General features: G+C 40.7%; 1 protein-coding gene across 1 annotated transcript; it reads left to right on the top strand.

The window, feature by feature from the left end:
• Positions 1-326: 326 nt before the first annotated feature.
• Blzf1 (basic leucine zipper nuclear factor 1) lies at positions 327-15,545 on the top strand. Its single transcript, NM_001017494.1, has 7 exons — positions 327-435; positions 1,049-1,126; positions 4,892-5,328; positions 7,303-7,502; positions 8,688-8,816; positions 11,644-11,863; positions 14,544-15,545. Exons 2-7 carry the CDS (start codon positions 1,087-1,089, stop codon positions 14,718-14,720), a joined length of 1,203 nt encoding a protein of 400 aa, NP_001017494.1. The 5' UTR covers positions 327-435; positions 1,049-1,086; the 3' UTR covers positions 14,721-15,545.
• Positions 15,546-16,150: the final 605 nt, after the last annotated feature.

Here is a 16,150-nt window from a genome sequence, read left to right as displayed (position 1 = left end):
AATCAGGCCCCGCCCACTCACTCAGAGATCCACCCGTTGCCTCGTCGCCTGGGGCAACGAGACGCCACCTTCTCCCTTCCAACGAGTTCACTTCCGTCTGGTTGGTAGTGACCCGGAAGTTTAAGCTTCTATATGGCTTGCTTTATATATTGGTACTTCTTTAAAAAAGTAGATAACTTCCACTTTTCACTTTCTGAGCCGATGCGTAGTAGACCCTGTGTTTCTCCATTGTACACACAGCACAAAGTGTTGCTTGGTCCTTCGGAAGAGCACTCCGGAAATGAAACCCTGAGTAATAGGAAGTGATTAGATTGAGCTAGGTGTCCGGAAGGCTTGGGCGGGTTGGCATCCGAATGCCAGAGGTGTTTACAAGTTAGCCGGCTGCTGAGTGAGTGAAGAACCTGAGCGGTGAACATTGAAATAAGGATATCAGAGGTAAATCCTGGAGCCGGTCCGTGTGCCAGACGCGGTGGGAAGAGGGCAGTCTGGGTTGGAGCTCGGAGGCCATTGGTTTTTGGATTTAAAGGTTGTTCTGGGAAAAGGCTTCTGACAGAGACAAACTTGAGCTCATACTTCTCGAGAATGAGGCTGACAGTCTTAATGCTTCCACCCCCTCTCCTTTTAAACTCGGCACCCATGCATCCCCACACACCTTCACCCGGTGTTTCTTAGACAGGGACCCTCGCCGTTCGGCATTGCATGGTCCCAGCGAAGTTTCTGACTTAAATCTGTTTGCCATTGGATAGAGTTTCAGGATGCATTCCCAGGACAAGGATTTGTGATGTTCAGGAAGTTAGTCCGTGTATATCTGAGAGCAGTCAGCTTTTAGGACGTGTGGTCACCTCTTCTATAGTCTAGACTCCAGAGAGCACTTAAACTATGCCTGGTTTCCCAGTATTTAACAGGTATATGTCACCGCCTGTCAAAAGGAGATAATGAGGAACGTGGGTACTACAGGCAGGAATAATTAAAACATAACTTTTAAAGTAGAAGCATTTGCTGAATATATTGTTATTGCTTTGATTCTTTCCTATGTATACATTTCTAGGTCTTCAGTGAAAGTCTTGGATTGTATTTTCATTAGTTATGGAAAAAATGACTACTCTTAAAAGTTTTGAAAGCAAAGGTGAGTGTTTCTGCTTTGATAATAGTTCGCTTGGGTTTTTGTTTGATTGGTTGCCTGTTTTGTTTTTGGGGGGGCTGTTTTTTTATTGTTGTTTTTTGGGTTTATTTTTGGGAGCGGGAGGGCGGGATTTGAGACAGGGTTTCTCTGTGTTGTACTGACTGTCTGAGAACTCACTGGGCTTGAACTCAAAGAGATCCGCCTTGATTATCTAGTAAGGCAGGTAATACAACGGTTTATTTTATTTTTACTGTAATGTAACTATTGCCAGTGGAAAAAAGATGTTTGTGCTACATGGATCGAAAAAAAAAAAGAATACCTATATTTGATGTTGTCACTTGTCTACATCCTTTAACTGCCTCCAGAGAGAAATGTGATTTTTCGTATAGCAACAGAACTGTCTCTCAAGCGTGTGAGTAGCACTGACATCCCATAGGAGGGCAGACCATTACCACTCGGGCTCATCCCAAACCTAAAATAAGCAATTTAATTAAAAATTAAAATTGTAGACTTCTACATTAGAAATATAGCTGTGACAGTTTAGCAAACAGATAGTAAGGTCTGGGACATTTAAATAATAAGGATCTGGTGAAAATGTTTCTATGAGCAAGTGAATTTGGAAATGCTGGGTTGGATTGGTTACACAAGCATTTCCCAGTGCTGTTAGAAAACCAGTATATACCGTGAAACACTAGAGGCTAAGTGTGCACACACATTTGACCAAGCAACTGTTTATCCAGAGCCTATAGAGCAGAGATTCTCAATATGTGGGTCGTCAACCCCACATATCAGACATTTGCATTACATTTATACATAACAGTAGCAAAAATACAGCTATGAAGTAGCAACAAAATGTGGTGTTGGGTGACTACAGCATGGGAAACTTGGGTGACCACAACACGGGGAACTGTGTAAGAGAATCTCAGATTTGTAAGGTTGAGGACCACTAGACTAGAGGAAAGGTCTGGGTCTCACCTTCATAAAGGTTAATATGATTGTCTCTAGCATATTCCTCTAATGTAATAGCTAAACTTTACTAGATGATAACTGTGACATTTAAAAGACGCTAAAGCTGGGCCTCGTGGCACAGGCTTGTAATTCCAGCTACTTGGGAGACTGAGGCAGGAGGACCACAAATTCATACCCTGTTTGGGATACAGAGTCAGTTCAAGGCATGGGCAACCTAGTGAGATCCTGTCTCAAAATAGAACTGTAAAATGGGGACTGTGAGAAAGCTTTGTGCTGGACGGCTTGCTTGCCCATGCTAGGGCCTAGCTTCAGTCCCCGCTGCCCGCCCCCATGTGTCCCCCATGTATGCCAGAAGAATACTGTCTTAAAATTTACCAAGTGACATCTCAGTTTACCCGTTGATTGTTTAATTTACATATGTTCCCGAGAGTCTGTCAGACTATAAAAGGAGCTATGACTTAATGATTTAATGTAGAAGGGAAAGCCAAGTTGTTTTAAGTTTGTCACTAAAGGTTTAAATGAAGTTTCGGCATGTGTTCACAGAGTAATAAACTCATTCATTAAACATTTAATTTTCTTCTTCATGCCATGCACACTTCCTTAGCTGTAAAATGAGCTGGTAAAACGATCTGTAACTAAAGTGGCTTCTCATAGTCCAGTATGGAAGAGAGTCAGGTTATCCTGAAAGGATATAGCACTTACAGTCTTCTGCCAGCTCCCACTGGTAGAAGGATGGTGAAGCTCACGGCAGGGCTAAGGTTGTACCACAACCAGCCGCTGAAACTGAGTATTATTTTGGCTCGTGCGTTTGATGTTCTGCCTGTGCCCAGTCACGTGACTTACAAGTACTTCTGCTCATACATTTGCCCTGTCACTAGTAAGGGAAGTGTCTGTTCAGTGATGGCCTCTAATCATGCTCTTCTTCCAGAATCTAAAACAAAAATTGGTGAATTGTGACCCTCAGACCCCTTGAAAAAGTTTGCAGTCAGTTTGACGATTATAACAGTAACTGAATCCATGTAAATCAGGTGTTACCCTGAGTAAAATAGATTCCGGTGTTTTTTATTACTTACTTAACCAAAAATGTATTGCCATTAAAAAAAATGTTTTTGTCTTCTTATGTAAGTGACTGGAAACTTTCTTCAGTTTTACTTCATCATTCCAGAAACCTAAAATATTTTCCCTCAGGCCTTTTACCAAAACTGTTCACCAGCCCCTGTGTAGAATATAGACAGTGACCTTGCTGGGTCTTCACCTTCCATCAGTCCAAGGAAAAGCCACAAACCCTCGATGTGCTTTAACTGACTAGTGCATGATGACAGGTGGGAAGGGAGGAACAGTACAGGGATGCTGGTGGCTCCCTCAGGAAATGGAGAGCAAGGATTGGTGGTTTGCTTTGCTCAGCATTATCCATCATACATACATGCATACATGCATGCATACATACATTCATTATTCATAATTACAGAGCTGGCACCAGAGGTTTTTGTCTTCTCACTTGAAGGATGTAATTGTTCATGAATGTGCCCTGCATTGCCTAGTACCTATGTAATAAAGGTTTCTGTGTGTCACAGGGAAGAGGGGACATGAAAGGTAAGAAAACACAAAGCCCCAGCTCTGCCTGCTTCCCACGGTAGCAGGAGCTGGTGAGTTACTTCTGGTAGCCATGAGTTCTTAGTAAGTAGAACAGTTTAAATAAAGCTAAGAGTAAATTGGAATTGAAAGTTGATTGAACTTCTTGACTGGAATTTTGTTTTGTTTCAAGAGAAGTATCTATCAAATGTACATTGTTTCTTTGCCTTTTAACAAACTTTGTGATTTGTCCTCAAATTTCTATTATTTGGAGTTTCTTTCATTAATTTTTTTCTTTATAAAAGTATTATTTAAAGTCCTAGACCAACTATGTTATGACTTGCCTAGGAATCCATTTTGATTTGAACCAAAACCTAGGATCCCACCTGCTTCTTCTTGACCAAGCTCTTGACCAAGTGGGCTGGAACGGGGTTACTTTAGGAGAGACGTGTTCTGTTGTTGTTGTTAGCCTATAGTTAATACGTAATTCTACACTCTTAAATACCAGAAATAGGCTATACAGATTAGATCAAATTAGACAAATCTAAACCCAAATTTTAAGAATATGAAAACTAGTAAACCATGGTAATGTGTTAAGAGGCAGAGGCTGGAAGAATCCAGATTGAGGCTGTCTGGGACTGCATGTCAGCTTTGTAGCCAGCTTAAATTACGTAGTAAGGCCCTGTCTACACACACACACACACACACACACACACACACACACACACACACACACACACACATCTTTACTTTTAGTCTATGAAATGAAAATGTCTTTTATTCCAGTGACATCATTTTAATACAATCATAAGAGAAAGGCAGATTATATGTTATGATACTAAGTTAACTTTCCTTGGACAGTGTCTTTACCAGGTCACATCGTTGTTAAAGGCCTCCTCTAGGAAGCCTGGCTGGTCTCTGTTTCTTCCAAGCAGATCTCTGGTCTGGTCTCCTCAGACTGTTGCTGCTTGGCTCCTGAGAGTGACCGTAGGCGTTTATAGGGATAGAGGGGCCTAGTGAATCTTGTCATTTTCTGGGACTTCCTTGTTGAGTTGTTTACTTCTGGCTTAAGGAGCTTCCCTGCAGGAGGGTGTATTTCAATCTGGGAGGAAACGGCTACATAATAAGTAGCCTTAGTGGGTTGGTTTTTTTTTTTTGTTTTGTTTTGTTTTGTTTTTTTTAATAATTTCTTTTGGTAATTTGTCCTCCGTTTAATGTCTTTGTTAGGCATCCTTACTTCGACCCCAATCCGAGGAGCAGGAGATGGAATGGAAACAGAGGAGCCCCCTAAGTCTGTTGAAGTCACCCATGGAGTCCAACCCATAAATCAGCATGTCCTTCCAAGTCCACGTAAGAAAGTCCCCTCAGACAGCCCAGGTGTTCTTCAGCTGGGGAAGATTCTTAATGAAAAAACAGTGGAAGTCGAAGCTGTCAGAATATTTGTTCCCAAAGCTGCTATCACTCACGACATCCCCACCAAGAGTGCAAAGGTTAAGTCCCTAGGACATCACAGAGAAGAGCTCCACAATCAATCAGAGGTGGTCACAGACCCAAGGAAGGAACTCTCAGAGGTCAAGAAGGTTTTGGAAAAGCTCAAGAATTCTGAAAGGAGGCTACTTCAGGACAAAGAAGGTCTTTCAAATCAGCTCCGAGTACAGACAGAGGTAAGCACAGCCTGTAGCTTCAGTGAATTCTAGTCTTTACCTCTGGGCCAGCAAACCGCATTTTCTCAGAGATTGTCATTTCTCTAAATCCTTCCTCTTTAATTTCTCATTCTGCCATAGGGCCTCTAGAAAGAGTTCACGTTGGGAAAACATGCTCTAAACGGGATGGAAGTGGAGGTGCGAGGAGCTTTAGACAAGACCGCCTCTAAGTTATAAAAGTAGCTTACACTTATAAACTGACCACATCGGTCTTTGCCGTTGACAAATTAGCAGTCCTTGTTTTAAAGATTCATTCCTGATATTTGGGGGTGGGAAATGAAGTAAGTTACTGGGTCTTCATTAGAAATTAGTAAGACTCAGTAGTGTTCAGTTGTGTTACTCTAATCTCGGCGGCTTAATAAAATTGTTCTAACCCTCCCTTATTTCTGTTTAACCTTTACATCTTTGCATTATTGGCATTATTATTGTTGTTGTTGTTATTGTTACTAGTGCGTGTTTGTGTTAATGTGTGCTATATATGGAAGGTGAAAGGACTCTGGCCCACTCGAGCGTGGCAAGCGTGATTCTGACAGCCTTACCCTTCTCCTGAATTGCCTTTGCCTTGCTAAAAAACCATTAGATTACATTCCTAAAACTGGCCAACAAAGTCCATTCCCTTATTGCCCATGTCCTCCTGAGGCTGACCACCAAGGTCCAGCTATCAAATGCTCCCTTTGGCTTACCTAATACGCCCAATCAAAATTAAACACCTCATGCTAACATGGGCTTTGCTCATGTACCTTTATAAACCATTTTCTTATGTGCCACATGTGTCTCCTGTCTACCCGGAGGCAGTCCTTTGTCCCCTGCCAGGACAGATACTTTCTTCCCTCTCCATTGTTCCCTTCTTCTCCCTGTCCCCTATCTCCTGCCTTTGTCACTTATTTCCTGCCCTCTGTCCCTCTGGGGCAAATCTCCTTTGGGCTGAGAACTTGGTCTTGGGGTCCTGAGCCCATACTTTCCCTAACAGAAGGGATACATTCTGCTTCACAAGTGTGGAGGTCAAAAGAACTTACATAGAACCCATTTAGGTTCAAGGGTTATACTCAGATCAGGTTGTCAGGCCTTCATAGTGGGCTCTACCCACTGAGCTATCTCTGTAGCCCAAACTACATCTCTTTGCAGGAAGATTGTGTTTGTAACATAATTAGTGGTTCTTATCTAAAAAAAAAAAATCTTCATGAAATTAATATATTTTAATAACAGCTTCTAAGTATAAAATAGCATATATTTGTTTGTAAACATTTTAGAAGATTCAGAAAGAAGAGACTAGGGAAATGGCTTAGTGGTAAGAATTCTGTCTGTCAAGCATGGAGACCTGAGTTCACATCCCCAACACCCATGTAAAAAGCCTAGCATAGCCACACACTATCAGTTCTAGACTGTTGGGGTAGAGGCCTAGACAGGATTTCTGGTGCTTGCTAGCCTCCGGTCTAGCTATGTTCCGTGATGGACCCTATATCAAGGAAGTAAGTCAGATATAGGGACAGTGATGTCCTCCTCTAGCCTCCACACTCTTTTTAAAAGATTAAAAAGAAAATTCAGAAAGACAATAAAATGGTAACACCTATAATTACATTGTTCACATATAAGTTCCTAACTGCCCATATAAGTTCATTTTGTCTTAGTTATGGTATTTTTCTTTTCTTAATTTATTTCTTTTTATTGAAAATAGATTTCTGTTTTACATACTATATCCAGATTAGTTTCCCCTCCCTCTACTCCTCCCAGGTCCTCCCCCCTCCCTTTCTCATCTCTATCCACCTCTTTTCTGTCTTCCCATTAGAAAACAAACAGGCTTCTAAGGAGCAATAATAAAATGTCAGGGAAAACTAACACATTGGAGCAGGATCCAGAAATAGATTCTCAGTCATAAGTTTTGCTGCATTCAAATCTGAGACATTTCTTAAGCTTGTTTGTCTTTCTTCATCCTAGGTAAATCGTGAGTTAAAAAAGTTGCTTGTGGCTTCTGTTGGGGATGACCCACAGTATCACTTTGAACGTCTAGCCCGGGAGAAAAACCAGCTCATCTTAGAAAATGAAGCACTCGGTCGGAACACAGCCCAGCTCTCTGAACAGCTGGAACGGATGTCAATACAGTGCGATGTTTGGAGAAGTAAATTCCTTGCAAGCAGGTATTCTTTTGTCACAAATAGTATCTGCTTCCCCATTGTTTTTCTCTCTGTCACCATCTTGACTCAGCACAAAGTAATAGTGAAAATTTCTGACTTTAGATTGTCAGAGTTTCTACATTATTTGATGTGTAGCACCCCCTCTCTGGAGGGCCATGCAGTCTCCTAGAGAGGTGAGGCATGCTCCCCCTTTATTCTAAAACCATGTTTACTACAGTAAACAAAACACAGCTGTAAAATTAAATATAGAAATATGGCAGTCAGAAAAGGCAAATGTAGACCCTCCCCCTCTCCTCACTCCACCCCTCCCCTCCCCTCCTCCCCCCTCTCCCCTGAGGAGAGCCACCTCATTCCTACTTCCTAGAAGCTACTTCTGCACCTAGTGGGCTCTGTTCTTTTAGCTCCTTTTATCCATGTAAAGAGCTTTTCAGTCTCTTTCTCCCCATATATAAACAGAAAACTGTGTTGTTTTATGGCCTATCTGATGAGGCAAACTTTAACACATGTCAAAGCCACAAGGCTATAGAGTCCAGGCCTCTGAGCGCTGTGCCTCGGAAGCTCTGCTGTGTGTCTTAGCTCCTCATCTGCTCATGCTCTACTCCATTCCGCTTTTCAAATGCCTCAAAGTCTGCCTCAGATACTCAGAGGGTATCTTCTGCAGAAAACCAAATGTTGCCTTCTAGTGAACACATTCCGTGTAATTATTTTTCACACATTCATGTTAAAATATGCTAAATTTATTTTTTGGAAAAATGAGAAACTTGTCTATATAAAAGGAGAATGAGCCTTGCTTGGCAGGGGAGAAGACTACTTTGTCTCATAGAAACTTTTCAGTATATTGCTGAGAGGAAATGATAATTAAGTAGTGAGAAAAATAATTGATTTTTCTTCCCTTTCTGTTTTTTATAGTTAGAAGCTTCTATTTAGTGATTGTAAACCAATACACTTAGGGTAGCATTGGTGTAAACTCAAGTTACCATATAAAAAGTTGTTACTTTTCTATCATTTAAAGCATGTCACCTGCTCTGCTTCATAAGCTCTGCATGTTAAAGTGTTCTCATGTAAAATGCTAGAACTGCCAAGCAGTCCCAGTGTGTTAAATCCTTTGTCAGCTTTTGAAACTAACAGTCCGCTTCTGACTGCTGTGTTACTGTGGGAAAACCAGATGTGAGTTTTAATCTTTTTCAGGGTGATGGCAGATGAATTAACAAACTTCAGAGTAGTTCTACAGCATCAGAACCGAGATGCCCAGAGCGCTATCCAGGATCTCCTGAGTGAAAGAGAACAGTTCCGTCAGGAAATGATCTCCACCCAGAAGTAAGGCACTTGTTCTCAGTCCAAACTCCTCTCTTGTGTCCTGTGGGTTTTGCTATTAGGAAAGGTTTTGTTTGAGTGTTTGAGCGTGACCACATTTGTTAACATGCTGAGTACTATAGGCTGTAAGGCTCTCTTAAAACAGATGCCCTGAAAGGAAGAAACCCTAAGACCAGAAAGGACAGTGCTACATCTTACATCATCAATAAGGAAAAGAATTACATCTGTAAGTAAGGGTGTTTTTGCAGTTAAAAGTCGTTCCTGAGTGTGGTTATTGTAGTTTGTGTACTTTTGGTAGAAGTCAACTGTCTTAGCCATGACCATGGCAGCTCTTATAAAGGAAACATTTCATTGAGGCTGGCTTACAGTTTCAGGGGCTTAGTCCATTATTGTCATGCAGGAGTCATGGCAACATGCAGGCGGACATGGAGAAAGAGCTAAGAGGTCTACATTTTGATCAGCAGGCAGCAAGAGACTGTGCCACACTGGGTGTAGCTTGAGCATCTAAGACAGCCCACCTCCACAGTGACACACTTCCTCCAACAAGGCCAGACCTCCTAATAGTGCTACTCTCTGTGGATCAAGCATTCAAACACATGAATCTGTGGGGTCCATTCCTATTCAAACCACACACCAAGTGACATAGCTGTTTTTCCCATGGAAGAGCTATTTGAAGTCTTTTTGTAGATTACATGCATAACGTTACATTCTAGTACTAATAAGCTGAAATCTTTAAAAAAAATAATAACAAATGGGCAGTGTTCCTTAAAAGGGTTTTGTATTTTTATATAGCTGAATAATTAGCAATCAATCATATGGAAAATAGAAGAATAAAGCATAATGATCAAAGTATGGAAATTTTTTAGAAGCAATTAAGGCCATGCTTCAAGGGAAATGTTTGTTTGTGGCTGGCCATGATGGTGCATACCTATAATTTAAGACTTGGGAGGCTGAGGCTGAAGTACCTGAATTCTAGGCCAGACTGGGCAATGCAGTAAGGTTTTATCTTTAAGGAGATAAAAGGGGGAATGTATTTGGGGACATGAGAAAAGTCTCATTAGAAATTAGAAGTTACTACTTCAAAAAATACAAAAAGCAAATTCAACCCAAACTGAACAGAAGTGAGAAAGAATACCAATGATAGCTAAAACAGTTTTTTGATGATACTTTTTTAAAAAGATAAAACTAAAGAAATGTCTGTCGTGAAGTGGCAGTTACAGTGCCTGCATGGCTCTGTGCTGAGTCCTCTGCGTACATGCTGAGGTTTAGCTTGGGGTATTTGTGGGACTCCTAACAATGGGAGTGGAGGTGTCTCTGACTCTTCTGCTGGCTCTTAGGACCCTTTTCCTCCAACTGAGTTGCCTCATCAGCCTTGATAGGAGAGTTTGTGCCTAGCCGTACTGCATCTTAGAATGTGTCTGGCTGATACCACTGGGAGGCCTGGTCTTTAATGAAGGGAAACAGAACAGTGGATCTGGGGGAGAAAGGAAGTGGTGGTGGGGAACTGGGTATCTAGGAGGGAGAAGAGGCTATGGTTGGTATTATATAAGAGAAGAATAGATAAATAAGAAAAAGAAAGAAAGAACTGTTTAGCCAGTAAACTAAAGATGGTGCATGTTGAGTATTAGGAATGAAAGCCTGCACACAATAGATTGAGTGGCCATAGGAAAGAGAGTAAGGACTGTTATTGATACCTCTAGCCAATCAAGTCAGTGATTAGATAAGCTCCGTTAAAAACTGCTAAGGTTACTTAAGAACTGTGTAGGAGGGCCGGAGCGATGGTTCAGCAGTTAAGGGTGCGTATTACACTTGCAGAGTGTTTGAGTTTAGTTCTCAGCACCAGGCTAGGCAGCTTATCACCACTGCAACTTCAGCTCCAGGAGATCCAGTACCCTCTTCTGGCCTCTGTGGGCACCTATACTCAAGTACACACACACCCCACACACACTTAAATAATTTTAAAATAAAATAGATCCTAAAAACTAAGATATGTAAGTTAACTAGCCCTAACTCATTAAAGCAATTGAACTCTAAAACCAGCATGTAAAGGAAGTCCTAGCCCCAATGGATACACCGAATGCAAAAAAACATCTAAGGAAGAAAGAAACGATTGTACACAGATTCTTCTAGAGCATGGAAGGAAAGGAAACAATCTCCAACATTTCTGGGCAAGCATTATGGTAACAAACTAGAGACATAAGCAAAAACCTGTAGACTTTCTATCTTTCTGCCTTTAATGATATAAAAGTCCTTAATAGAATGTTAGTGAATCGGGGGCTGGAGAGATGGCTCAGTGGTTAAGAGCACTGACTGCTCTTCCAGAAGTCCTGAGTTCAAATCCCAGCAACCACCTGGTGGCTCACAGCCATCTGTAATGGGATCTGATGCCCTCTTCTGGTGTGTCTGAAGACAGCTACAGTGTACTTATTATGTATAATAAATAAATAAATCTTTAAAAAAAAAGAATGTTAGTGAATCAAATCCAACAATACAGAAAATCATTTATACCATTATGACCAAGCAGAGTTAACTACAGATATTGGAGATTAATCTACAAGTGCTAAAACTCTGAAATACACTAATATCTGTAATTTCTATACCAAACTGTGATTGCACTAAACTGTACTGCCTGATTCATGGTTTTTGTAACAACCTAGTAGACTAGCAAGTGTCTCCTGTCCTATAACCCACGAGACCAGTGTCCTGAGTCTTGAAATCTGAGCAAAGATGTTAAACGACTTCTGAAATATGTTGCTCACTCATTTTCTTTTACTGGTTCTTATATTTTGTCTTTTTATCGGTGTTCATTGTTCATGTGTGTTTTGTGCAGATTTTTGGAAGAACTCTTGGTCTCCTTACAGTGGGGGAGAGAACAGACATACTCCCCTAACACACAGCCCCACAGCACGGCAGACCTAGCACTCACAAACCACAGGCTGGCAGAGGCGGTGCACGCTCATCTGCTGGGAAACGTTGGCATCAGCCATCCGAAGAGGACTCCAGCAACAGCAGAAGTCTGCAGTACCCCAGCTGAGAAGATGGCTGAAAAGGTAACATTTTCTCTTCCGTGCACTGTGCAACGTGTTCTGTGAGCTGTGAGAGTCTATTCACCCCTTACGGAAAACTATGTGTTATGCTTGGCTTTGGGAGTTTTGAAATATAGATCTTAAATTTGTTTTCCATGTTAATAAGCTCATGGTCTTAGAGAAAATTCCTCCTCTGACTCTTAAATTTCCAAATGTCACTACTCTATTCTAAGGAGAGAAATACGGTTTTAAAATAAGTTAGCTAACAGATCATTTTTTTATTCATTTTCTTATAGAAGTCTTCTGTAAAAGTTTTCATTTAGGAAATTATAGGGCACGTCAGAAGTAATCTAAGCTTATTTAATTTCACATATCGATGGGACAGACACTGAGTAGTACAAAGAATCTAAGCCCTCGTTGAATTCAAGGCCTGTGTAGGTGACCTGTCACGTACCAAGTTTACCTTCATTAAAGCCTCAGAACCCAACTCCCATAATCCATTAAGCCTGTTCTTAACTAGACCCCTTCTGCTATTAAAATGTTAACTATTAACTCGGTGTGATCTGTGATCAAAAGCTCATTTTAGCTCTTACTTGTCCATGGCGATTACTTCTTTGTTTCCCCATGGGTCACATCACTGTTTAATTCCTTTGAGCTGCACATCTTTCCCCTGTCTCATTAGCTTGTTTTGCTGCATTCTCTTTTTCTAGTCTTTGCTAGTTTTCATTGCTCAGTACCTGTCCCCATATCCTTCTCCCAGCTACCAGAATCCAAGTTTGTGTCAGTTTAGCTATTTCTGTTCTTGTGGTACTTCCTAGACTACTACCTCCTGTTCAGCATATGACTTTGGTTCCTAATTCATAGAAGAAAAAGAAGACACAAGAAAAAGCCAGCTTAAAGGAAACCTAGTTGCCTACCTGCATTATATACATTTCTCTCCCAGGAAAAAGGGTCCCTTACTTAGCTCTTGTGTTGTTATTGAGTGATTCTCCCTCTAAAATTACTTGAAGGCTGGAGAATATGTCTTACTGTTTCCTCATGAGCTGGTATAATGTTGCATAGTAGGTGCCCACCTACTTACTAAAAGGATCAGTACCTAAAGCGTAAACTACTCAAAACTTGTTTGTTCTTTCCTGCTGTTTCTTTGTTGGGAAGTTAGGTCACGGTGTACTCAGTTGCTGGCGGTATCTTTGAGTGTGGTTGGCTTTTCCCTCTTCAACGACACACTTCTGTTGCCTTGGCTTCTATGACTAACCCCACCTTGTCTTCTCTGCTCTCTGCTTCATTGTGCAATATTGGGTGTATTTCAGGCCTGGTCTAGACCTGCTTGTTCTTCTGCTTCTTTACTCATCGTATTCCCTCGTGTAACAAGACTGACAGCCTCTCTTCTCCCTGCATGATTATGACCTCCCAGCCCAATTGCTTCAGGAGCTGTCCTTTCGGAGATAAATGCAATAGCTTAGTCTCTGTTCTTCCTCCATCTGCTTTAAATGCCCACCAATTTCCGTCCGCCGTGCTGGGTCGCAGGATCTCCGCAAGCCTTAAATTCCATCCCTATCATTTTCAGGCTAAAATCTAGAAGACTTTCTGCTGTATCTCAGTCTCCCACTGAATTCCCTTAGCATTTTATTTTTTATTTTAAAGACCCATAATATCATAACATATTCCATACTTGGAAACCATTCTTTTCCCCTCAAAATTGACAAACATTACTCTTTCTGACTTTGGTTGTCATATATGTAACATTTCACTAAGGTTCACAAAAATAAAAGATCTCGATGCTGGATTTTAAGGGTATAGTTAGCAAGTAGAAGACCTAAAGTAGTATAGTAGCTCTTACATGATGCCAAGATGCTTTAAACAGGGGCTAGGGCTTCTTGGATGTGCTGTTAGCTTAGAAGAGGGGGCAGTCTGAGAGGGTGAGGGCAGGGAGGAAGCCTGGCAGTGCCTTTGAATAAGTGCGACTGTAGGAAAAGGAAGCAGAGCCTGCCCTTCTCTGCTGCTTCTGTCAGAGTAGCTTACCAGTCTCAGTGCCTCCCCCTTTAGAACATAACACTGCTAATGTTAGGATTAGTTTGAGAGTTTGAACATGAGAAATAAGAGCTGGGAACCAAAAAGGTTATTCTTGTCCTCAGTGGGACTATTCTTCAACCCAAGGCCTCCTGCTTTGAGTCTCAGTAGAGGAAACAGGAGAATCAGGGCTGAGGAAGTAATGAGAGAACCAAGTATTGTGAACATGGTTCTTAGCATAAAATAGTATGTATAATTGAAAAAAGAAGAAATGAAGGGCCATTTATTTTACCATAAGTAAAAACAGCATTTCCACAAAAGAATACAGTCTAAACCTTATAAACAGTTGAATGAAAGGGAGAAGACGGCAGGGAGTGCTTTTTGGCTAAAACTGAAAATTGACTATCATATGAAGTAGAATTCATAAAACTTCATTTTTCTTTTTCCCCCTTGTATAGATCTGTAAAAGACTATTAGTTTATAATTACTAAAACATGACGTTATAACTAGGCATCATTTTGCTGAATTTATAGCATTTTGGAAGAAAGGATAAATTCAAATTTATTCAGATGTTATATTGTATGATAGCTCTGTAAAACCCTAGGAAACCATATAGGTAGTTGCGTTTCGGGGAAACCCAAGGCCTTTACAATGCGTGTTGCACACATCTGATGTGACCTCTCCTTTGTCTTAGGTTCTGCGGATTTTGGATCCAGTTGCCTGTACAGAAAGCTCTCCGGACAATGCATTTGCCGAATCCACATTACTCACTACAAAGAAAAATATTGGACGTTTCCATCCCTATACCAGATATGAAAATATAACTTTCAATTGCTGCAGTCACTGCCAGGGGGAGCTCCTTGCTCTCTAGTGTGTGCTGACTGGAGGAGAGCCGATTGGAGGCCGGCTCAGTCCCCACAGTCATTATTATTGAGATGCTAGAAATAAAATCAATTCGCCTTTATATAATACATGCCCATGAAGCTATTCATGTACTGGATTCCAGATTATTTTTCATAACAAATATCTCAGGGTAAGAAAGTAAAGCTATGTAGATATATTTAAAGTACAAAGTACTTCCCAGTACATAGTATTTATGCGAAAAAACTAAAAAGACTTTTATAACTTTCTTTTAGGCCCTATATTATTATTCTGTTATATATTTTATATAAAGTATAAACAGGTTTCATTTTGGTGCATAAAACAAAAAACAGGCAAACTACAGCCATGCTTTGTGAAGGGGTATGGTCATGTCAACCTGTATCACTCTCTAGGCAGCTTTACTGTACGTAAGCAGAGTCCATCCCTTTACAGAGCAAGTCTTGTAGTGTAATATCTGGGGCACAGGAAAAAGGGATTCGCAGTCCCTTTATAGTCACATTGTGGGTGTGCAAGCAGCCTTCAGAAACACCAGGGTAAAGGGTTACTTTTTCTAAACAAATATATTAGGAAAATAAAACAGTATTTTAGAACTACAACAAATACTTCAACAAAAGTGTTCCAGGCTGTTTGGTTTTTGCAAGCATCCTGTCTTCTGCACGGTTGCAGTTGCAAAGGAACCAGATTGAGAATTACCAACTCATGTTGGGTGTTGAGCACAGCAGGAGTACCTAGTTTGCTGATGATGGAAAATGATCTTCTAGGGAAAAATGTAATCCATCAATTTACATATATTATTAAATATATCACTGTATAATTTTTCATCAGATGCTCATTTATTTGCCTTTAAATATTCACAAAAATCTGTCATCAAAAACAAAAAAAACCCAAAAAAAACCAAATTTTACAAATGAGTTGGAGCTGTGCCTAGCAGAGAAATCCTCAAAAAGCAAATCCAGTCACATCAAAATCTACTTCAGTGTCAAAACTATTTTTGTCTGACTCATCTGAGCCATTTTTATATCTTTAAATGGCAATAAAGTTCCTATTTCTCTGTGACTATTCCTCTGTCCTTTCAGAATAACAGACTTTGGCTTCAGTCTTCATGTGGCTTTTACTGTTTATGCTGGCTCATTGCCTTCTCCCTTCTTAGAAACAGAAATTTTCGCGACATTGAACTTGATTATGATTTCTTGGGTATAACAAAAGCACAAGAAATGAAAAAAGTACTTAAATTTAAAGCATTCATGCATTGAGGTACACAGTTGCTCTAGGAATGGGAGAAGAAAAAGAATAAATTATACATCTGAGAAATGGCCAGAAGATACAAAGAACTGCCATTCAACAGCCAAAAGCCTACCTAGTTAGAAGTGAGCAGAGGCTGAGGAGACGCCTCAGTCCACAGAACATCGCCGCACACGG

Source organism: Rattus norvegicus, chromosome 13 (genome assembly GCF_036323735.1).
Source record: "Rattus norvegicus strain BN/NHsdMcwi chromosome 13, GRCr8, whole genome shotgun sequence".
Classification (NCBI taxonomy): Eukaryota; Metazoa; Chordata; class Mammalia; order Rodentia; family Muridae; genus Rattus; species Rattus norvegicus.
This window is presented reverse-complemented; position numbering and strand designations above follow the sequence as displayed.

What these genes read in the sequence shown, in the direction of transcription:
- Blzf1 (NM_001017494.1), top strand. Translation starts at nt 1,087, where the DNA reads ATGGAAAAAATGACTACTCTTAAAAGTTTTGAAAGCAAAG. An exon ending in GAAATGATCTCCACCCAGAA is followed by an intron (nt 8,817 to 11,643) that starts GTAAGGCACTTG and finishes TGTTTTGTGCAG; the next exon opens with ATTTTTGGAAGAACTCTTGG. An exon ending in CTGAGAAGATGGCTGAAAAG is followed by an intron (nt 11,864 to 14,543) that starts GTAACATTTTCT and finishes CCTTTGTCTTAG; the next exon opens with GTTCTGCGGATTTTGGATCC.